The sequence below is a fragment of the Adiantum capillus-veneris genome, chromosome 13 (genome assembly GCF_014529385.1).
Source record: "Adiantum capillus-veneris isolate H3 chromosome 13, ASM1452938v2, whole genome shotgun sequence".
In the NCBI taxonomy this organism is placed as follows: Eukaryota; Viridiplantae; Streptophyta; class Polypodiopsida; order Polypodiales; family Pteridaceae; genus Adiantum; species Adiantum capillus-veneris.
Window position 1 is genome coordinate 20,162,115 of NC_140943.1, and position 23,439 is coordinate 20,185,553.

The following is a 23,439-nucleotide window of genomic DNA, read 5'->3' on the forward strand; positions in this document are numbered from 1 at the left end:
TTTGGATGGGGAGTAGTCCGTATTTGAAAGACCTCGAGATAAGCGAGTCTACAACTCGTTGGAGGCACTGTAACAGGGAACGGGGGGAACACAGCCCAAACGTTCCGAAACGGTGTTCCGGACAAGTCCCGTTCCCGAAACGGAGATGGGAACGGAATGCCGTTCCGGAACGGGGTGTAACCGGAACGGTGTTTCGGAATGGGCGAAACATGAGGCGGAACAGCGAAACGGGCAAAAGTAGGCATTTGGGTGAAAAAAAGTGGGCTTTGGGGGACACATTTGGGGTTGTTTTGGGAACATATTTGGTGCAGTTTGAGGGTAGGTTGGGGTTAGATTTGGGGGCAGTTTTGGGGTTGTTTAGGAGTTTATTTGGGACTAAGTTGAATGGAGGTAATTCAATCCTTACTTTAGGTTGACCGTTCCAGCCCCGTTCCCGTTCCGGCCCCCCCTCCTCCTCCTCGTTTCCGTCCCGTTCCGGACCCTCCCGTTCTCGTTCCCCGTTCCTGTTCCGGGTAACTATGGTTGGAGGTAGGTGTGCATCTGCAAAGAAGTGAGCCACAATGTGCCTCCATCCTGCGGCATCTGGCAAGGTCACTCTGAACTTGTCCAAAGGCCACAAAGTCTGTACCAGATTTGTGGCCTGATGGGAGAACTCCATGGCTTGAGTCGGAAGCCAACCAAGCACTGAATCCAAAGTCCAGTCCTGCTAGTCACGACTGCACAGTGGAAAAGAGTATCCCACTGTAGAATCCACAACATCTGTACCACGTGCCGCCAGGAATAGAACATGTACTCGAAAACAGGCCGCCTCTAGGTCGGCATGGGGGTCACCCAGGAAGCGGGTAAAATCATAGTTGAAGAGGTCCCAACGTCGACTGATGTCAAAGCTAGAGAGGTCCACTGGAACAACCGCAAAGGTTGAGGCCTCCACTAGAAGAGGAGGTCAGAGAAAGGGCTGTCTCTCTCAAGCCAACTGACTCGATGCGAAGGTGCTACCTAGGGAGCGGTGGGCAGCATGAGAGCACTCAAACTCAACAATAGGAGGAGGAGAGGGATGAGGACGCGGTGGAGGGGAGGGAGCAGGATAAGGAACTGAGGAGATTGCGGGGGGAGATGAAGTGGCAGATGGAGGGGAGTCGGAAGGAGGCTGGGGCGCTGGTGGGGGGGGGGGAGGCAGCAGTTTGGGGGGGGGGGACAAAGAGTGGGGCGGCTCCTCCTACGTTGGCGAGGAGGAGGGAGAGTCGATGTCGGTATCCTGCTGCAGAGGCCCGAAGCGGTTCTCCGTAGGGACTCACTCTTGGCGGGGAGGAGGATGGCGGCCAGCAGAGTGAGGAGCCTGGCTGTGCCGATTGCGATCGCGAACCTCGTGCCAACCCTTCTCAAGCTTGCGAGCTGTCTGCTGGATTTGGATCTGGATCTCGGACGGTCTCTAAGGCCCCTGTGGGAGGGACCTGTGAGCTCGAAGACGGGCCCACCCTAGTGGACGGCGGCAGTGGAGCAAGTCGGTCTCTTGTGTGTGGACAGGCCCATGCGAGATGGCCTTTTTTCCTGCAGATGAAACACTGGTTTGGGAGGCCCGAATACTCCACTCTTTGATTGAACCATCCTCTATCCACCCGAGGTAGAAGAACCTCCTTCAGGAGGGTGTGAGTGTCCCGAGGAAGAACCCGTACAGTGGGTAACCTAACGGCCTTGGCCGCAACTGAAGCTGAAGTGTGTGGGTTTTCAAGACCGCCCCGAACATAGAGGCAATCTTGGAAAGCAAAGGAAGATATTCTTTGCTTCAGTGCGGCTCCACAGCTCCTTCAGGATACCCTCACTACCATTTGGCTGGATATCATTCACACCCTGATTTGGCAGTGGGATTCTTCCTCAGGTGCATCTCGAGCAGCCGAGGCTCGCCGTTTTGCCTTCCTTCGGCGTTGGGCACGATCCCCACTCTTTTTCACACTTACAGGTGGACAGATTACGTGGCATTATGCCCCTCCTCGGTGGTTTCTCCTCCACTCGTCACACCGACCACCATGAGATTGTTTTAGTCGAGTTGTCACTATAGTGGCTCTCCTCCTTACATTCAGCTTGTACACCCCATGTGATAGGCTATTTTGGCATCCGCTGGGGATTATATTGTACTCAGTAATATACAGCCCTGACTTTTTGAGAGAGAGAGAGAGAGAGAGAGAGAGAGAGAGAGAGAGAGAGAGAGAGAGAGAGAGAGAGAGAGAGAGAGAGAGAGAGAGAGAGAGAGAAATGAAATGTTATATCAACGTCTTCAAAAGGCCATAATGACCTATGAGACCCGAAAGCTACAAAGTGGTGGATTTGATACCAAGTCAGAGTAACAAGATAACCTAGCAACAGTACAAAACAAAGATATATACTATGGGGTCCTAAGTTGCTCGATGTGAGCCAAGCAAAAAACTAAGCAAAAAATGGGCGGCTTGTTGGGATAGCTGAATCACAAGAGATCTAGCAGTGCTCGTTGGCGAATCTCATCAATAGAGAGAGAGAGGGAGAGGAGAAATGAAATGAAATGAAATGTTATATTAGCGTCTTCAAAAGGCCAAAGTGACCTATGAGACCAGAAAGTTACAATGTGGTGGATCTGATACAAAGTCAGAGTCAGAGTAACAAGATGACAAGAGAGAGAGAGAGAGAGAGAGAGAGAACACACACACACACACACACACACACACACACACACACCGTTTTAGGCAGACAACAGACGCGAGGAGATAGAGAGAGCGAGCGTAAACTCTCAAGTGTGTATGCAACGGTTTCTTCTTGGCACCCCAACATCCCGGCCTCGACTTACCAGGAGACAGAATGAGAGAGAGTGGCATCGGCTCTCTACTAGCCTGCAACCGGAGTGGCTCGGCTGCGATGTGGTCTCCTCGACGATCCCCTCGACATCAATTTTAGCTTCGACGGTTCTCCCTTTCCTGTTTTGGCCACACATCAACACATAGCGCCACCAATGGACCATTCCAGAGCAAATTTTCCATGAGCGAGCCCTGCACTTGGATGGTGTTTATGACCACAGGTGGCTCGTTGTTCTGTGCCTCTGATTTTCCGTGGACGTGCTTTCCTTCCGACGAGGTAGTGTGCCAGATTTCAGCATTTTGCATGCAGGTTGCATCCTTTCCAGCTAAGATTATGTGGCACATGTATGACTGTGTTGGTCACTCCAGAGAGTTTTTTAGCACGGTTTTGTGTGTTTTATGCTATGTATGCATATGCTGATACCGACTGAGCTAGTTATAGCTCACTTGGTGGCAGATTCACAGGTTTACAGGTATTTTGTATAGGTACACTTGTTCAAAGAGCCACTCGTTCAGGAGTGAGCTACATCGCTAGGCTTTTGGCAATCTTTGTATACCATATGTGATTTTGGTACCGAGACACTGAGCGTCTGTTCATGTTTATGATGCGCTTTTGGTGAGATTTTTGAGATTTTACTTGAAATTCATGGGGAACTCTGTCAGGGTTTTCCCAGTTTCTCGCCATGCTTTCTGCGTATTTGTAGTTTACTTTTTGATACTTCAGTGGTCGAGAATTGCTCCCACTAGTGATGGAGTTTTGACTCTCACTTGGACGGTTCGGACATAGATTGGTGTTCTTTGTACCACTCTCACAGAAGTGAGATTTGCATATGCACATAGTGGCTACAGGTTACAGGTTCTCACCGTACAGTTTTGGATAAATCTTTAATGGAGGGGGAAATGTTAGTGTTAAAAGCATGTCCTGTTTTAGTCATCTAGAACATACAACCATATATATTCTTTCGCAATCGTTTAGTGTAGATAAGCTTTGGTTTCTGTTTTATTCAAATATCTTCGCTGCTTTTGCTTGTGTCTTGATTAAAATCTTTTTTTAATGAACTTTTTGTCATAATAAATCGACCCATCATATTAGTAAAATAGAGTTGCGTGAGTTAGCTGCTGAAATTGGGGTATCTGATTGATAACTTAGAATTTTAGAAAGTTTCTTTGGAGGCTTACTCCATTTCAAATGTTGCAGGTGCATTGCTTCATGTCATTCAACTGGCTTTAGCACTGGTCTTTCCAGTTGTGCTAGCAATTTTGAGATTGTTACCAGCTTCAACAGCAATGACATGGTTTGCTCTGTTCTCCTAGTTGACAAGTAGCAGTACTTCACTTTTTATCGTCTGCTTGATAAAGTTGTGTAGAGTCAGAAAAAAATTCCTCTGGTTGAGTAACAGACCACCCAAATAACATCTTAAATTTATGAGAAAATACCAAATTACCCCTCTTTATTTGTGGAAACTCCCAAAATACGCCTCAAATTTCAAAAAATTCCAAAATACCCCCAATATTTTGTCATAAATTCCCAAATTTCCCTTCAAATTTTCAAGAATTGCCGAAATATCCCTGGTTGTGAGATTAAATTTCTTCAAAGATAAAAAAAATTGTAGCTTTTCATCAAAAGACTGATTGTCTATCAATACAAGATTGTAAACTAGAATTTGAGTTGGTTATGTAGGCTTTGGGGATGAATTGCTTCATTATTTTTAGACATAATTGCCTTTTTTAGCGAGGTAATTTGTGACAATTACATGCTAAGCACTCAAAACACCGATCTCAATTGTCAAAAAGAAATGAATGTTAGAAAATCTTGAGCAATCTAATCAAAATAGATACAAGGGTATTTTGGGAATTTTTAAAATTTGAGGGGTATTTTTGGAATTTCCACAAATTAGAGGGGTATTTTGGTAACTTTCCTTAAATTTTCTATTGGGAGGGACAATGATTGGCAATCTCAGAAAAAAATTCCTTTTTAATGGCTTATACACACAGCAATGTACTCTTGGAACCACACATTGGGGACAGCTTAAGGTTTAATTAAACTCTCTTTTCAGAAAAGCACCATTTGTAGAGCCTAGAGTGTCAGCTTCTAAACCTGCACACTGGTGACATTGTTTAGGGAAGAGAACCTGCCACAAAGTCTGATTGGGATCTTGGGGATTAGCCATTTAACTCTGCACAAACTGTGTCGGATGATTATGTAACGTAACTTCTCAAATATTAATTGACATTAGAAGGATAGACTTTCTTACCGAGGATTTGGAATGCTCTTGTCAAATAGGTTTTCTCAGCCATGGCTGGCTCTTCTTATGTTTGTACCAATATCTGTTGCTGGTATGCTCCTGCCGAGGTTTTCATTAGCAGAGAAGCTGATGAAAGGAAGCACGAATGCATCTGTTGATAAGGTTAGCATTAATATGGCTTTGTCTATTTGTTGCCTTTGTAGAATTGCACAATGTCATGTGTAGACTCTTAGGTTTTTGTTTTTCACAGATAAAGAGTGTGTGGGTTTTTCCTTTGAACTGCATAATATGTTTAGAAGACATCGAAAAAGCGCAAGAGATTACTTTGAGGCGTTAAGTCGATGTAACATATGACGATGTGTGCGGTTACTTGTTTTTACTGTTAAGCATGGCCACTGGGGCGGTGCACATTTGTTTTGTACGGTGTGTTCATAAGTTTCTTGGTTAGTGCATAGGGTCAGTTTCCAATGTCATTTTATTTAACATAACCTCTGGATTTTTTACAAAGCTTATTTCAAACTTATGAGAACACTGTCAGAATATACTAGTGATCTCAGACTTGTCAGCTGTTTGTGACTCCCTCTCAGAAAGCTTTGGACTGGGGAATCCATTGGGGAGCAATTGCTGTGTACTCTTTTGGAGCAGCTGTGAGTTCCTTTATTGTTATTATTTTGTGTGTTTCTTTCTTCTTATCTTGGGGTTAGTTTCAGTGCAATATTAGGACCATACTTTACAGGATAAATATGCTATTTTAGTGCATGGGTTCAATGTCATTTGCACTCATGCATTTATTTGCAGCTTTTTAGTTTGTATAATCTTTAGACAAAAGCTTCAATTGTTGTGTTTGTCATAGTCAAATGAATATCGAATCAAATGTTTGGTCCCACGATTTTTTTCAAGCGTCTTCCAGGTTTTTTAAATTAAACTTCTAGATTTGTACTATCATAAATCAAAATTATCTTTTGAACTCTGCATCTGAGGCCATGAGATGTTTAAGTGTTTTCCATGAATTTGTAAATGGAACCAAGCTGTAATCAGATGCTTGTCATGCCATCGTATTTGCACTTTCATGGTGAATATGATTGCCATAAATTTTCATAATGGCAACTAGTTTGAAGTTTCCATCAAGTGGGTGATTCCTGCATTGACAGAATTTTGTAAATTGAAAGACACCATTTTTGTGGTGTTTTGTACGGTTGGTGTTAAAAGGGGCTATTTAGAAAGCTCAGCTTTAACAGAAATTATCCAGCTTTTCTTCAGGCACAAATAAAAAAATACTTTTAAACATGTGCAGGTAAGTACCCATTTCGTTGTTGGTAATGGTTTTCTCTCGTTCTGGTGGGCCTGTTTTTTACTTGCTGCATACTACCTACTACATGCCCTTCAAAGAAGCTTTGGGCAACGATCAATAATGTACGTTCTATTTTGCCAACATATGGGATATTCCAGTTTTAGAAACTCTAATGCGAATATCGCTAATCCATTCCAATGCCAATATCACTAATTCATTTATAAGTGCTGTAACTGCTTCTCATCAAGCACTTGATTTGGAGTTGAATTACAGTCATGTACTCATGATTTTTCCTTTTGTAGGTCATATTCACTTTACATCTTAAGTTTGGCTTTCCCAATACTACTTTCCTTGTATGTTGGGGGTATAATCTGGCAAACACTGTTAGAGAAGATGGGTATGAATGGGTCTGTGCCGCAGCCCTTGGGTAAGCTCAAAGCATTGCTAAATGGAGAGTTTTCTGAATCAATCTCATGTGTTTGTTGCATAAGTAGTTTTTATGTAGCAAATGAACCATTTTGACATAAATTCTAAGCCATTGCATCTGAGCATTTTGTAAGGTCAAGAATCGCACAAGAAGGGGACCTTTTTAGATAGAAAAGACCTGAATGTCATAAAGGACAGGCCTATATAACAAACAAAGATGTGGACAAAAAATATGACTGGGAAGTGCCTTTGACCTGCTCCATGGCCTTGCTATAGAACCCAGCCATCTCTCTCAATACCCGCCGTCCCCTCTTTGCCTCCTTCCTCTCGCCCATGTTCCCCATGAAACGAGCTCCACAGAAAATCCACGCCAACCCAGCTTCCTTTTCCCCTCCCAAGAAGGAAAAAGGGTACTATTACTCACAGATTGAGACATTGCCAGAGCATTTAGTTGTCTGTAAGATTACAGGAGTCATTGTAGCCACAACAAGCTTCAAGAACTTTTAATAGGCATTTGCTAGCTAATGTGTCTTGGGCGAGCTTGTGTTATATGCTCCATGCTACTTCAGAGAAACTCAAAGCCTCACAACTGTGTGTACTTGATCCGATCCTTGGGAAGCTGAGTGTCTATATTGTCTGGAAATGCTATCTCTTAAGGGAGTGCATTTAAATTGTCAACCATGATGCATTACTTTGCCACCACACAGGTAGTGGTTTGCTTTGTCTATGGCATGCCAAATGTATCTTCCAAAGAAGGAAAGGTATGATCAATACTCTTTTCAGTAGCCTTCAAGGCTAACAAAGCTAGGAAAACTTGCACTAGCAAAGGGCTCAGACAAATCATTGCACCATGAGGACAAAGGGCACTTCACTGTCTGGATTCTCCAGAATAGTGTTGTTTCTATGGCTGCATGGAGGAACTTTCATATGGTAGCTACATGGATTAGCTGGAGCAGAGAGAAGAGATGGGGGGTCTACAGGCAGCCAGGCCCAAGGGCAATGTCTAGGTTATCTATATCCTTATCACGGACAACCAAATGGTAGACTGTTGCTAAAGTGGTTAAGCCTTTAAACGGTTCTTCAAGGGTGTCAAAGCAAGAAATGCTGTATTGCTCCATCTACAAGGTGGACACGTGAGCGAGGTGAAAAAGTAATACGTATGCGGAATCTTAGGTGTCGTACGTCTCTCTTACCAGCTCTCTCATGAAGAGCTCTCTGACTTAAGAGCACTACTAAAGACTTACCTTCCAACCATAGGGAGTCCCTTTTGATAGATTGGGCTCTGGCTGTTCACACTTGACTAGAGACTCACTGAGCATGTGGTTTGTCGATCTACAAATCCGTGTGGCCATCCTAGGCCTCTTAATGTCCTGTGTGGCCAACTAGCCCTAACATGGATTCCACCCCGTAGCTATGCACGAGCAGTGTGCACTAAGCACCCTAATTGCACGTGCAAAGTTTACGTCCTTTTTAATATCCTTGGACCCCTAAGGAGAGAAAACTATAAGGTGAAAAGCTCTCTTCACCTTCAAATCACTGGCGAGGAGAGATCTTTAAATCACACTGGCCAGGTGAGAGCTTCAACGATTTAGAATGTTTCTCAGGACATTCACTATTATTGACTTGGCATCTTTGGCCATCTACCCATTAACTTGTTTCCAAGCCATTAATCTTCCTTTTCCCTTAAGTGTGTACACAATTTCTAGTTGAGAATTAACCATTCACCAATAGGTGGATAGGTTCTGTAAATCTCTCATCTCATGGTCTGTTATTGGGTAGAGTGACCTCTTTACTTTAAGCTTGACAATGAGCTCTTAATTGGTTGTCATTATTAAAGCATGAGTTTTTACACTCAAGTTTCTTAAAGGATGATAACTTATTGTTATCTCTTTACTTTGTTCTTGCCTTAAGGACTTTATATGTCCGCGTATAAAACTTCTTTGTCAGGTGTAACAACCTCTTGTACTTCACTTTCTACCTTTGTGCTGGAAGCTGAGCACAAAAACGTATACAAAGTGCTCACAGAGGAAACGATGCGTCCCATACCGTGGAGCACTTTGTTGACAAAGTCTTTGTTGGATCATAGATCCTTGATTGAGACTAGTATTCGAATCTTAAGGCATGCTTGGTAACATATCAATGTGAAGTTCTTTTTTGGTCAGTTTTACTTCTTATAGGGTCTTGCTTGCCCATGGTGACAATTTGGGATGCCTCCAATATCTGAGTGCTCACAAGCGAGGGACTATCCGATTTGTCTTCTGTATGTGAACCTACCATGGAACTAAAGTAGCCATGCACAAACCACTTGACCAAGTTCCATACTTGGAGTAGCCATGCATAGACTACCTCTGAGTTTGTTACCAAGGCTACTTTTAATTGTCTCAATCTAACATGTTGATCGAGGGTCTAAGTTTATAGACCTTGTCATGCTTCCATTGCCCAAGATAGTCAATTACCCATAACTTTACATATTTATACAGTAACAAACATATATTGCTGATGTACTCCTCACTAAGAATTTCAAATGCCCACTTCATTGATATCGAAGGATATCGAATGAAGGTATCTTTCCCCACCCTTAAAACTTGTGTCGGGTCATAGTCTTGCCAATTTTAAGAATCTGATCTTCATCTGTAAAGGACCATCTTTATAGTACTCAATTATGCGGATCCATGCTCCTAGCATCTTGCTATATGCACATGGTTCCACAATGGAACGTTACCGCATGCCTATTAATGGGTTTCCTAACTCTCTTTGGTCACAATTCAAAAGAGTTGTGCCCCTTTATTTCTCTACTAATTTTTGTTGGTCACAGATAACTGTGAGCTTATGCAATCCCTTCTTTAAGGCCTCCTTTTGAAAAAAGAACATTCCAAACCTAGGAGTGCCATTGAGCGATGACTGTGTATGAGTGCAAATGGGCCTTCTTTCTCTGAGAGATTTCTTTCTTGTTGTTCGTAACATAGATACATGCTCTTTTATATTTTTGTTTAGGTGAGAGTTAAATAAATAAAAGCTCTCTCCACCTGCTTTTTGGTGAGAGAATAATGCAAACTCTAATTCTCTCTCTTTGCATACTCTCTCTCTTGCAGAGCTTCTAGCAGTGATGTTCAATCGTGCCATGTGCGAGGGCCTACCTGATGCTTGGAGTTTGTCCACTATCATACCTATCTTCAAGTCAAGGATCCTATGGAGCCGGGGAACTACCACACTATTATGATTGGGCACACATTGGCACGGTTGTACGCATCCATCCTTGAGCAACATTTGAGTAGATGGGCAGAGAGAGGCTGTACCGGCAGCAGAACAGCGGGTTTCAAGAGAGGTTCTCTACTCTTGATCATATTCTGACACACAGAGCCATTATTGAGGAGGGGAGATCACGTGGAAGACGACTCTATTGTTGCTTTGGGGAGTTTGGCAAAGCCTTTGATACAGTGCCGAGAGCTAGATTGATGCGCAGACTACAGGAGATGGGGGTACTCAAAGAGTTGATTTGGGAAATCATGGCTCTATACAAGTCAGTAGTGGGGCATGTACGCACTCTAGAGGGGATTTCTGATTTGGTTCACTCCACTATTGGGGTGAAACAGGGTTGCCCGCGATCTCCTACACTATTTGGCATCTATGTGGATGAGGTTGCTAACTACATTGAGAGGGATGGTGATAGAGGAGCACAGTTGGTAGGGACATGGATCCCACTATTGTTATATGCTGATGATATTGTGTTGATTTTTGACTTCCCCGGAGGGGATGCAACGCCATTGAGATGCATTGTACACATTTGCACACGATAGTGGATTGTCTGGTGTTTTAACACCAAACCACAGTGGGCCAAGAGGTCACTATGGCGAAGAGACGGTGGAGTAGACAAATGGATATACCTATCTTGGGGTAGTCTTCAATGGACCGGTGTTTTCGATGAGGAGAGCAACAAAAACTAGATTGACGAGAGCTTATGCACCCTTGGGAGGACTAGAGAAGATGTGTTCGCAGGTTCAGTTTCAAGAACCTTTGCGGCTTTTTGACACTCTAGTGGCTTCAACTATGCTTTATGGGGTTCAGATTTGGGGACCCTCGGTGGACCACCATAGCAGATTTGGTAGCACTGATGGTTGGAGATGTGTGGAGAGGCCTCTAGTCTCTATGATCTCTCAGATGATTCGAGCTAAAGTCTCAGTGCCACATGAGATTATTGGAGCCGAGCTAGCTGCCCCCCTCCTCATAATAGAGGCCCTTACTAGATCAATATCCTTATGCATAATTTATGGGACCTTCTCAGAGACAGATATGCTCAGCTAGCCCTTGAGTCTCTCGACAGCTAGCGCTACACGGGGACACAACATGCGGGTATTGGCAGATGACATCATGGTTTCAGTCACATGGCTTCAACATGGATAGACTGCCACCGTTCCAGTATTCCTTGGATGCACCCTCCCTATCTCTCACACGGACAGAGACCACTAGACTCATGCGTCAAGGTTTGATTCAGCCATAGTTACCGGGGAACGCCCCCTAGCCCCCGTTCCGGCGTTCCGGGGGGCAGTTCCCTTCCCGAACGTTCCAGAACGTCCCGGAATGTCTGACGTTCCGGGTGGCCAATGCAAACCGGAACGGCCGTTCCGGAACGTTTCGAAACACCCCCGGACCGTTCCGGAATGCCCCTCAAACGGCTAACGGCTACAAACAAATTTGGCAAAAATTGAAAAAATTGAAGTAAATGTTTGGGCTTCTTTTGAAAGTGTGCAAGGCCTCAAGGACTCATAAAATGCACCCCCCTCCCCCTTTCTCTTCACAAGCTAATCCTCAAGGCTCAAGCTCTCTCCCTCTCACTCTCAAGATCTCTCCCTCTCAAGACTCACTCTCTCAAGGCTCAAGGCTTCAAGCCTTCAAGCTCTCTTCCTCTCCCTCCCACTCTCTCAAATCTCTCCCTCTCCATCTCTCTCTCTCTCTCTCTCTCTCTCTCTCTCTCATCATCTAGTCATAGCAAGGTTGAATGGTCTTCAAAACGAGTTTTTTGTGAGTATTAGAGTCAAAGCACTCTACTACTCCTTGTATTTAAACACAAGGAGCTAAAAATTGCACTATTTGGGTGTTTTTTATACCTCCCGTTCCGCGACGTTCCCGTTCCGGACCCCTAGCCGTTCCCCCGTTCCGCGGGGATCCCGTTGCCGTTCCCGTTCCGCGTTCCGGGTAACTATGGATTCAGCTAGATATCAAGAGCACATGGATACAACGAACACAAGAGTTGGGCACGAAGATGGCTTTCTATAGAGAGCATCTTCTCCAACTAACAAAAGACGGATATGTGATCAGACTGGCCTATATGGACACTCTCTTATCCTATGGGATACGATGTGCTATTAGTCAGATGCACACATCCTCGCATCAACTAGCAATTGAGACTGGCAGATTTAGGAGAATACCGACAGAGGCCACTATATGCCAGTTGTGTCATATAGAGCAAGAGACAGAGTTGCATCACATTTGTCATTGTCCGGTATACGATGAGATAGGAGGGCGCTTTGACTGTCTATTCAGAGAGGGCTTTGGTCCATTGGCTAGTCATGAGATACCAGGATCAGAGATGCCTCGGGTTGTTTTTGCTAGAGCTGCTCAGGCACAAGGAGAGTCTTTTGAGGAGATCAGGAAATGGGAGACATTCAGAGAGGGAGATTACTCACTTCTTTAGAGCAAGGACTCAATAGCCAGACGAGCATGCTTCACAGCAGACTTCAAAGCCCACTTATACCAGAGATATATTAGTTGACAGAGCCATTGAGCTCGGGAGCGCTAGATGTCCATGTCTATGAGGGCGACCACGACATCGACAGAGGCTCCATCAGAGGATCATGACTATTCTAGCACGACATGGGAGATGCCCAGTACGACTATTTACAGAGGCGGACATTGATGAAGCTTTTCAGCGACCAATGCAGTACTTTCTCGGACTACGCCCAATGCCGGGCATCCTCGGGCATTGATGATGATGATGTTTTTAGTCTTTCACTTTACTTCACTTCCATTTTATTTTTGTACCCAGACATTGGATTAGATCCACCAAGATTGTATCGGTTTGGTCTCATAGGTCATTTTTGCCTTTTGAAGACATTTAATATAACATTTCATTTCATTTCTCTCTTTGTAGAGCCATGAGAGAGTATCTCTTTCTTCTAAAGATTTCATGTCCTAAAAGGATAATCTCTTTGTAGGATAACTTAACTGAGAAGCAATACTTTTCTCTCTCTCTAATCCTTTCTCTATCTCTCTCTTTACATAGTAATTGCTTATCTCTTGCACTGGAAGTGAGCGTGCTTGTTGTTAATCAAATTTTCTCATAAACCAAGACTTCTAAGGCCCTTTCACAATACTAAACAATGTTTGAAAAAACCCAAGGTTTGGTTGAATCCCACCTCCCAAATTTCTCATATGTAGGTTTTCCAAGTTAATGCTGCGATTCACGAGCACGCTCTCCCTTTTTATGCCTTACCTTTCTCTCTCTTAAGAGTCTTGTCTTGCAAGAGTAGCTTCTCTATCGTCTCAAAGTGATCACGTGGCATGCCCAACTGAAAGGGAAATGGCCGAGTGGACAGGAGGAACTAAACCCAGAAGATGCCTACTAATTTAAAGAGCATTGGTCGCAGGGCCTAAAACCCTAAAAACCCAAAGCTTGAAGTCTGTAGCTGATTTTCGTAAAATGCACTGACATGCTGAAGTGGCAAGTTGTACAGGACGATGACGTGGCAGCATTGTACAGATTAACCGCGTTTTGCGTTGGTGTTGTCATGTGGCAGGCTGTAGAGATTTCCACAAATTATGTTGGCAACGTTTTGCAGTTTTCAGCTCTAGCTTCTGGGAGAAGATGCTTTTGGGTGAAGAGATTTTGGGGCTCTGCTTTTGGGCACCCTTGTATTGTGTATAAGAACCCCAGGGGCCTCACTCTGCAGCGCATCTAGACACAGAGTCTGAGAATAGAGGATCTTCAGGAGTTGTATTGTTGCGACTCATAATAATAATGAACTATCGGAAGGGGCGCTAGTCTTTGGGGCCAGTGCATCTGAGCACGAAAATCCGGTGTGCCATGTCAACTCTCTCTCTCTCTCTCTCTCTCTCTCTCTCTCTCTCTCTCTCTCTCTCTCTCTCTCTCTCTCTCTCAGTCATCACTTACAAACAATCTCGGATTGCTTCCCGACGCCTTGTGCGACGGAAGAAACAAGCTTACTTGGTTCAGATGGAGCAAGACTTGTATCACTTGTAGGGACTCAGGAGAGGCATGGCGATTCTTTCATGAGCACTCCCCTCCCCCAGTGATTACTTCTCCTGATGTGTGGGGCGAGTATGCGTCATCGTTATATACGGTTCCTGGACAGGACCCCCTTCGAGATCCTACGGAGCCATGCCCACCTACGAGCACCTTCTTTACCATTGAGATGGTAAAGAGAGCCATTGACAGGATGAGGACCAGCAGGGCATATGATCATGATGGTCTAGTAGCAGAGCACTTTACACATGCTAGAGATATGTTGGTAGAGGTTCTTGCAGTGTTGTTCAATCGTGCCATGTGTAAGGGGTTACCTGAGACTTGGAGGTTGTCTACTATTGTGCCTATCTTCAAAGTAGGTGATCCTGCAGAGCTTGGGAATTACCGCACTATTAGGGTTGGGCACACATTGGCATGGTTGTATGCATCCATTCTTGAGCAGTAGTTGAGTAATTGGGCAGAGGGTGAGGGTGTACAAGCAAAGGGCCAGGCCGGTTTCAGGAGGGGTTTCTCCACTCTTGATCATATTCTGACTCTCAGAGCCATCATTGAGGAGGGTAGAACACATGGGAGACGGATTTATTGTAGCTTTGTGGATTTCCACAAAGCATTTGACATGGTACCGAGAGCTCGATTGATGCGCCAAGATTGCAGGAGATGGGGGTGCCCATAGTGTTGATTTGGGGGATTAAGGCTCTATACAGATCATTGATGGGACATGTACGCAGTCCGGAGGGGATATCTGATTTAGTTCACTCCACCATTGGGGTGAAACAGGGTTGCACTCTATTTGGTATGTGTGTTGATGAGGTGTCTGATTACATTGACAGGGAGGGTGATAGAGGTGCCCAGCTGGCAAGGACGTGGATCCCATTGTTGTTATACGCTGATGATATTGTGTTGATCTCTGACTCACCAGAGGGTATGCAATGACAATTTGATGCATTACACAAATTTACAGAGGATAGTGGATTGTCTGTAAACCTTGGTAAAACCAAGGTTATGGTGTTTAACACCACACCACAGTGGACTGGGAGATCAGCACCGACTTTGACATATGGTCAAGAGATTATAGAGTATACAAATGCATACACTTACCGTGGGGTTGTCTTCACTGGGCCAAGGTTTTCTTTGGGGAGAGCAACAGAGACCAGATTGACTAGAGCTTTGTCAGCCTTGGGAGGCTTAGAGAGGATGTGTTTGCAGGTTCAGTTCCAGGAATCTCGGACAAAGTTATGGCTCTTTGATACCTTAGTAGCCTCATCTATGTTGTATGGGGTGCAGACATGGGGACCTCTGTAGGCCAGGATGGTTGGAGACGTATGGAGAGGCCCTTGGTATCTATGATCTCTTGACTGATGAAAGCCAAGGCCTCCCTACCCCACGCTATCATTCGAGGAGAGCTAGTTGCCCCTCCTATGGAGATTGAGGCTCTTACCAGATTAGTCTCCTTTGTGCACAGCTTGTGGGATACTACTAGAGACAGATATGCTAGATTGGCCCTTGAGTCTTCCAGACAGTTGGTTCTTCAAGGGGACACTTAATGCTGGTATGCACATATGACATCGTGGTTTCATACGCATGGTTTCTCCATGGACAGGCTGCCCCCTTTCGAGTACTCTCTTCAGTCACCCTTGATGTCTCTTACACTGGTGGAGATTACTAGACTCATTCGTCTGGACCTGATCCAGCTGGATACCAAGAGGACATGGATAGAGCCGCCACAGGAGTTGGGCACGAAGATGGGTTTCTATAGAGTGCATCTTCTCCACCTCATAGGAGATGGGTTTGTGATTCGACCCAGCTACATGGACACACATATGTCTCATGGTTTGCGGTGTGCCATTTGTCAGATACGCACATCCTCACATCAGTTGGAGATTGAGACTGGTAGATTTAGAGGGATACCAGCAGACAACTGGATATGCCGCTTATGCCAGTTACAGCCAGAGACAGAGCTACATTACATATGTCATTGCATAGTGTACTATAAGATACGGGGCCGTCTCCATTGCTTATTCATAGAGGGTTTCGGTCCTTTCTCTAGGGTCATGAGTTATGAGGATCAGAGATGTCTTGGGCTATATCTACTTGAGTTACACAGATATAGAGACACTTTACTGGGGAGAGATAGAGAGAGACAATTCAAGAGATAGATTACAGATTTCTTTTCACTAGATATGGGACAGCCAGAGGAGCAGTCATCATTGCAGAGCTCGGCCTTCACTCATCGACCACTACCAGCACTCTCATCGATCAAGCACTAGAGCTACGGAGATCCAGACGGCCATGATGGAGGAGAGGGGCTACATAGCATCGACGGAGACTACAACAGAGGATTGAACCATACTCTCTGGATATCCAGAGTGCAGATGAGGATGGATTCTAGTAGTAGTATCTAGTTCTTTTTTACCTAGACATGATATTAGATTCACCATTTTGTAATAGATTGGTCTCATAGGTCATTTTGGCCTTTTGAAGATGTTAATATAACATTTCATTTCTCTCTCTCTCTCTCTCTCTCTCTCTCTCTCTCTCTCTCTCTCTAATATGTGACGGATAAGATTCAGTCGAGATGGCGAGAGGCCATTGATTCTCCTCTCAGGTTGGGAAGAAAGCTGCAAGCACAGATGAGTGCAAAAAAGGTGAAACTGTACTCGCTGAAAGAGCTGGACATAGCTCTTGAAAAGAAGAAGAACCAGATAATGAAAGATATGAAGCACTTCCCGAAGAAGAGGAAATCAACGGATTTCCCCGATTATCTGGGCCGGAAGTGGACTTTTTAGGTGGAAAGCAGATCCAAGAAGCGTGCTGGTTTCGAGGATTACCCTGATTTTTCTTTCTCTTTAGAGAGTTCTGAGAGTTTGTCGTCCTCTAGTTCGAGTGAGGGTGAGAAAAGACGGAAGAATCGGAGAAAAAGCAAGAAAATCAGATTTTTGAAAAAGTCTAGAAGGCATGAGAGGCTATCTAGCATTTGGAAGAGGAGAGCTGTAGTGAACAAACGAGCAAGAAGACCAAGGAGTTCAAGGAAGGGGGACAGGCCGTTAGGTTTGACATGTTTTTAGACCACCAGGACACCCATCGAACCCTTGAGTTTATATAGCAGTTTGACATCGCCTTCTTAGAAGGTCGGTTCTTGATCGCTCCAAATTTTGAAGGGCAACATCTTACTTGAAACGAAATGCACAGATATGGTGATCTACTTTGTTGTTATGTAGAGAAGCACCTACGATGTTGGTAAAATTCAAGAGAACGTGAACTTGGATATCAAACATATATTGTCACAAGACGTGCACCACGTGCCAGTAGAAAAGAACAGACTGAACAGACTTTTAGCACTTCAATAACAACTGAACTGAAAGAGAGAGATGGCACGCGACACGGAGTGGCGGAATTCCACCCCAGAGAGTATTGGCCCCAAACCTTGGCGCCCCTTTCGGTATTTCTTTATATTGCATCAACTCAGTACAAGCCGGTACTCCAAACTCTGCACCTCCTCCAGGAAGCATGCCAGAGAATGAGCCCTAACCTCATATTTAGAAGCTCTAGGTCCCAGAAGCAGTTTACAGTGAAAAGCCTTCAAATCCAAAAGCATCTGGTCCATAAGCAAAGCGCAAAACGTGGAAATCCGTACAGTGCTACGTCATCATGTTAGCGGAAATTTCGGAGGGTCCGTACATCTGCCACGTCATCAGCTTTTGCGTGGGTCCTGCTGTATTTTAATTCCTTTATGTCACTGGGGCCCCATCGGACGGGGTTTCCATAGGTTGGTAGGACTTCTTCTTATGTTACTTGTTCTTCTTAGGGTTTAGGCCCCTCGGCCGGCATCTGTAAGTTGGCTCCATTCTTCATGGCTTTGACAGGCAGCAGTTTTTGACATATATAGAGAAGATGTCGTCACGGCTTTGCATTATCTGATGATGACTAAGAGGTTTTGGGATACTTTTTTCAGTGTCCTCACTTCGGAAGATTACTCGGAGGGACCGGATTGAGCGGTTTTGTTGTGGTTTACCAAAAGAAATTCAAGTTTCAACAGTAGTGTCTGGAACAAAAATCTGACTCTATTGAGAGACTTGTGGGACATGCTAAGCAAGGATTTGGAATGCATGCCGGCTCATTGACTTATCCTACGGACAAGATAGTATCCACCTCAACAAGGCAACAGTTTTCCAGTGAAGAGAATGAATCAGAAAAACCGGATAACCACTGATCACAAGATTCCTAACAAATAAGGGAATCACGTGGTAATGCATCTGAGGGTTCCGACGACATAAGGGAACCATATGCAACTTTATGAGAGGATTCTTGAGAAGAAAGGGGACCAGATGGTAGTGCATCTCAGGGTTCCAATGATTGAGACTGACGTGTTAGAGAACAAGGGAGGCGAGCGAGGCTATCCACAGGTCCTTGGGCACAAGGAAAGATAGTAAAGGGAAACCACTGGTGGATCAGAGAATTCCACAGATCCAGATTGAGGTGCCGAAGACAGGGATGCGAGTAGGCCTACCAACAGGTCACAGGGAAAAGAACAGAAAGATAAGCTAGGTCCACTGGATAATTTGGTCAAGGGTACTCTTTGGCCCTAGATGTAGAGTGGGTGGAGGAGTAGAACCTCGCAAATTCTCTTCAGAAAGATCTGTACCTTGAATCTTTTGGGCTATTAGTGGTATCTGTGTCAAAAGTTACGGATGAATTAGCAAGATAAATCTGGTGCGGTGCGGATTGCACAAGTGGGGAGCCACTCCACTCCTTTGTCACAGATTGCCTAGATTGAATAAAGTCACTAATTTTTCGTTGATATTTTAGGGTAGTGATAAGTTGACAGTATTTTGTGGGATGACTGTATGAACAAATGTGCAGTGAATCGAAAATTTTCTTAATTGAATTGAACACAGGTGCGTGTGTATTGTTAGAGGCATGTAGAGAAAGATGAAATGTCTGCAACCTTTTGTCTGATGAATGATTTGAACTTAGTGCATCTAGACATTTGTTAGAGATCAGCGAGATCTGGCTGTGATGGTTGAGTAAATGAGGTCTGAATGAGATTCTAGTGCATCAAGATGTCTATCTGGATGAGATGATTGGATATTGTTGTGAGTGCATCAAGAGTACCAGAAGGATGAGATGGTTGCACAGTGATCTAGGTTCATCAAGAATTCTGACAGAATGAGATGGCTAAATTGAATGATTCAATCAGTGTTCAATGTAAACTAAGTGTCTGATTTTGTGAATGGCATGCTATGTGGATGTACTGTCTTGTGGGGATGGTCATGGGCATGGTTTTCTTGAAATGTGAAATAAAAGGATATGAATCTGATAGTAACAAGATTTGTAAGATCAAGACATCCGTGAAAAGATCAGGGTGGTTTGAATGTGGTTGCTAAATGGTTATAATGATCAAGATTTGTATTTGAGACCCTTGACAGAAATGTGATTGATGAGTGACTCAGAGTGAGTGTCTACTGAAGACATTTTTTGTCCTTTGGCTGTTTTGCAATCGTAATCGAGGGTGATTACAATTCTCTCGGGGGGGGGGGGGGGGGATTTTAACAAAGTGATGACATGGCATGCCCAACTGGAAGAGAAATGTCCGAGTGGACAAGAGGAACTGAACCCAAAAAAAGCATACCAATTGAAAGAACTTATGAGCACAGATCGTGGGGCCTAAACCCAAAGCTTGAAGTCTGTAGGTGATTTTTGTAAAACGTGTTGACATGCCGACGTGGCAAGTTGTACGGACGATGACGTGGAAGGATTTTACGGATTTTTCGTGTTTTGCACAAGTGTTGCCATATGGCAACCTGTACGGATTTTCACAAATTACGTTGGTAGGACTATATGGATTTTCCGTGTTTTGCACTGGTATTGCCACGTGGCAGGCTGACGGATTTTCACAAATTACGTTGGCAATTTTTTACAGTTTTTAAGGCTAGCTTTTGGGATGGGTTATGGGTTAGATGCTCAGATCCTTGCATAAGATAGAGATTGAGAATGGCAGATTTAGGAGAGTACCAACAAAGGCCAGGATTTACGAACTGTGTCATATAGAGCCAAAGACAATTACATCACATATGTCATTGTCCTGTATACTATTGGTGGATACAAGGCCGCTTTAAGTGTTTATTCAAAGAGGGCTTTAAACCAGTAGCTAGAGTCATGAGATATCAGGGTCAGAGATGCTTTGGGTTGTTTTTGCTAGAGCTGCGTAGACATAGGGAGAGTCTCATTAGGAGATTAGATAGTGGGAGACATTCACAGAGGGAGATCGTTGACCTCTTAAGAGCAGAGACTCGGCAATCAGCTGAGGAAGTGTCACAACAGGCTTCAGAGTCCACCTTTACTTGAGGTATATTCACTGAGAGAGCCATTGAGCTTGGGAGAGATAGACATCCACATCTACGAGGGCCACCACGACATTGACAAAGGCTCCATCAAAGGATGAGGACTATTCTAGCTCGACATGGGAGACTTTTAGTAGGACTATTTACAGAGGCGGCAATTGACGATGCTCTTCAACGACCGATGCAGTACCTTATTGGACAACACCCGATGCCTAACATCCTTGGACACTGATGTTCACTTCAGCTTTTACTTAATTTCATTTTATTTTGTAACCAGACATTGTTTTAGGATTGTATCAGTTTGGGCTTATAGGTCATTTTGGCCTTTTGAAGATGTTCAAGATAACATTTCATTTCATCTCTCTCTCTCTCTCTCTCTCTCTCTCTCTCTCTCTCTCTCTCTCTCTCTCTCTCTCTCTCTCTCTCATCACATCAGTGGATACAGATGGGAGACAACTTACAGACAGGAGACACGCTCAGAGCACAGAGGATGAGGCTCGGGGGAAGTGGCAGTGTTATTTAGAGAGGATTTGCAGCCATTGATACATATAGCCCGCAGGGATGAGCATGCTAGGTACATGTGGGTGAGATTGAAAGCAAAGACAGGCAGATATCTCAACATTGCTATTTGCTACTTTCTCCCGAGTACCTCGGTCTATGCATCACCCTGAGGACAGTCCCCCTTTTCTATTTTGGATGATGACATATGGGAGTTCTCTAGAGATGGTGACATTATCATTGTAGGGGACTTCAATGCTAGGATTTCCCATCACCAGACAGTGTTTTATGATACTTCAGAGGAGATGCTGAGAGAGCTAGATGTTGTAGAGACGGGCTTGTCCAGACTATCACACGATGCGGAATATACTGTGTATGGGCGACACCTAATAGACATGGGCACCGCACATGGAATGGCCATCCTGAATGGCCTACAGAGGTTTCTTGCTTCGGGAGGCTTCACATGCTTCCCACACAGACATGGAGCCAGCACAATGGACTATGTCATGGCACAACCGAGCCTCATCTCTAGTATCCAGGATCTCCGGGTGGACCCAGACCTGCTGGTGTGGCAGTGGATCATGCTCTTGTATCGCTGACCATTTCTTTTCAATTTAGTGTAGCACACAGGCTACGGGCAGCAGCCCCTACTCGCTACACCTTCACGCGGGAGACGGACTCTGTATACATAGATGGGATCTACAGACGCCTGTGCGCAGAGGAACCAGGGCGACCTCTGGAGGAGCTTACTACTATACTGACATAGACACTACATGATACAGCAACAGAGGCATACCCACATACCCAGCGTGAGCAAAGACATCGTTTGGGGAGCATCCCCCAGAATAGTTGGTATGATGAGGAATGCCGGGACACTAGAGCTAGACTTCAGAGGGAGGTGCTTTTGGGGGACATCACTCATAGGCAGTCTCACAGATTGACTTCCGACGCCTAGTGCGGCGGAAGAAGAGGGCATTTTTGGCTCGCCTAGAGCAGGATCTATACGAGCTATTCTTGAGTCAGGACTCACGTGAGGCGTGGAGGCTCGTTCATGAGCACTCCCCCCCCCCCCCCCCCCCCCCTTCCCTTGCCATCACTTCTATAGAGGCTTGGGGCCAGTATGCATCATCTTTGTACACAGTTCTTGAGCAGCCCCCCCTTCCTGACCCCCCCGATCCATGCCCACACATGTGTTTTTTTCACTGCTGAGATGGTGAGGAAGGCCATTGACAGGATGAGGACTGGGAGAGCATATGATCATGATGGCTTAGTGGCTGAGCATTTCATGCATGCCAGAGATTTACTAGCAGAGCTTCTGACAGTTATGTTTAACCGTGCCATGTGTGAGGGCTTGCCCGATACTTGGAGCCTATCTACTATTGTACCTATTTTCAAGTCGGGAGACCCTATGGAGCCTGGGAACTATCGCATGTACGCACCCCAGAGGGTCTATCCACACCGGTTTAGTCAACTATTGGGGTGAAGCAGGGCTGCCTGCTCTCTCCTACTCTATTTGGTATGTATGTGATGAGGTTTCTGACTACATTGAGAGAGATGGTGATAGAGGTGCACAGCTGGCAGGGACATGGATTCCACTGTTGTTATATGCCGATGATATTGTTTTGATCTCTGACTCTCTGGAGGGTATGCAACGTCACCTGGATGCTTTGCATAGGTTTGCCCAAGAAAGTGGTTTGTCCGTCAACCTTGGTAAAACCAAGGTCATGGTATTTAATACCACCCCACAGTGGATCAGGAGATCAGCGCCCGCCTTCACGTACGGCCAGGAGAAGGTGGAGTATACAGATGCTTACACTTACCTTGGAGTGGTTTTTAGTGGGCCAGCATTTTCATTGAGGAGGGCAGCAGAGACTAGATTGACGAGAGCCCATGCAGCATTGGGTAAATTGGAATGAATGTGTTCACAGGTTCAGTTTCAGGAGCCTCGGACGAAGCTCTGGCTCTTTGACACTTTGGTGGCTTGTGTTTTGCTCTATGGAGCTGAGATCTGGGGACCTTCACTGGACCATCACGCAAGGACATGCCGCAGTGATGGATGGGGGGACATGGAGAAGCCTCTGGTCTCTATGATCTCGCGGCTCATTAGGGCCAAGGCTTCAGTACCACGTGGTATTATACGAGCAGAGCTAGCTGCCCCCCCAATGGTGGTTGAGGTGCTCACCAGATTTGTGTCCTTCATACTTCCCGGAGACAGATATGCACGCCTTGTACTTGAGTCCTTTCGACAGTTAGCAATGCAGGGAGATACAGCATGCTCGTATGGGGAGATGACGTCATGGTTTCAGGCGCATGGGTTCAGCATAGACCGATTGCCTCCTTTTTAGTACTCACTGGATGCGCCCTCTCTGACTCTTACATAGTCCGAGATCACTAGGCTCATTCGCCAGGACTTGACTCAGCTAGACACCAAGAGGACATGGATACAGCCAGTACAGGAGCTAGGCACGAAGATGGCTTTCTACAGAGAGCATCTCCTCCAGCTTATAGAGGATGGTTTTGTGACGAGGCCCAGATACATGGACACTCACCTGTC

General features: G+C 45.0%; 1 protein-coding gene across 4 annotated transcripts in view; it reads left to right on the forward strand.

Annotated features, from left to right (window-relative positions):
* LOC147443677 (Zn-dependent exopeptidases superfamily protein) overlaps positions 1–23,439 on the forward strand; it is a 179,868-nt gene that overhangs the window by 93,311 nt on the left and 63,118 nt on the right. For all 4 annotated transcript variants that reach the window (XM_086526479.1, XM_086526478.1, XM_086526480.1 and 1 more), the window contains 5 exons: positions 4,021–4,117; positions 5,107–5,230; positions 5,656–5,715; positions 6,363–6,481; positions 6,662–6,786. In XM_086526479.1, the coding sequence (XP_086382605.1) occupies positions 4,021–4,117; positions 5,107–5,230; positions 5,656–5,715; positions 6,363–6,481; positions 6,662–6,786 (525 nt within the window). The remainder of the gene's footprint in view (positions 1–4,020; positions 4,118–5,106; positions 5,231–5,655; positions 5,716–6,362; positions 6,482–6,661; positions 6,787–23,439) is intronic.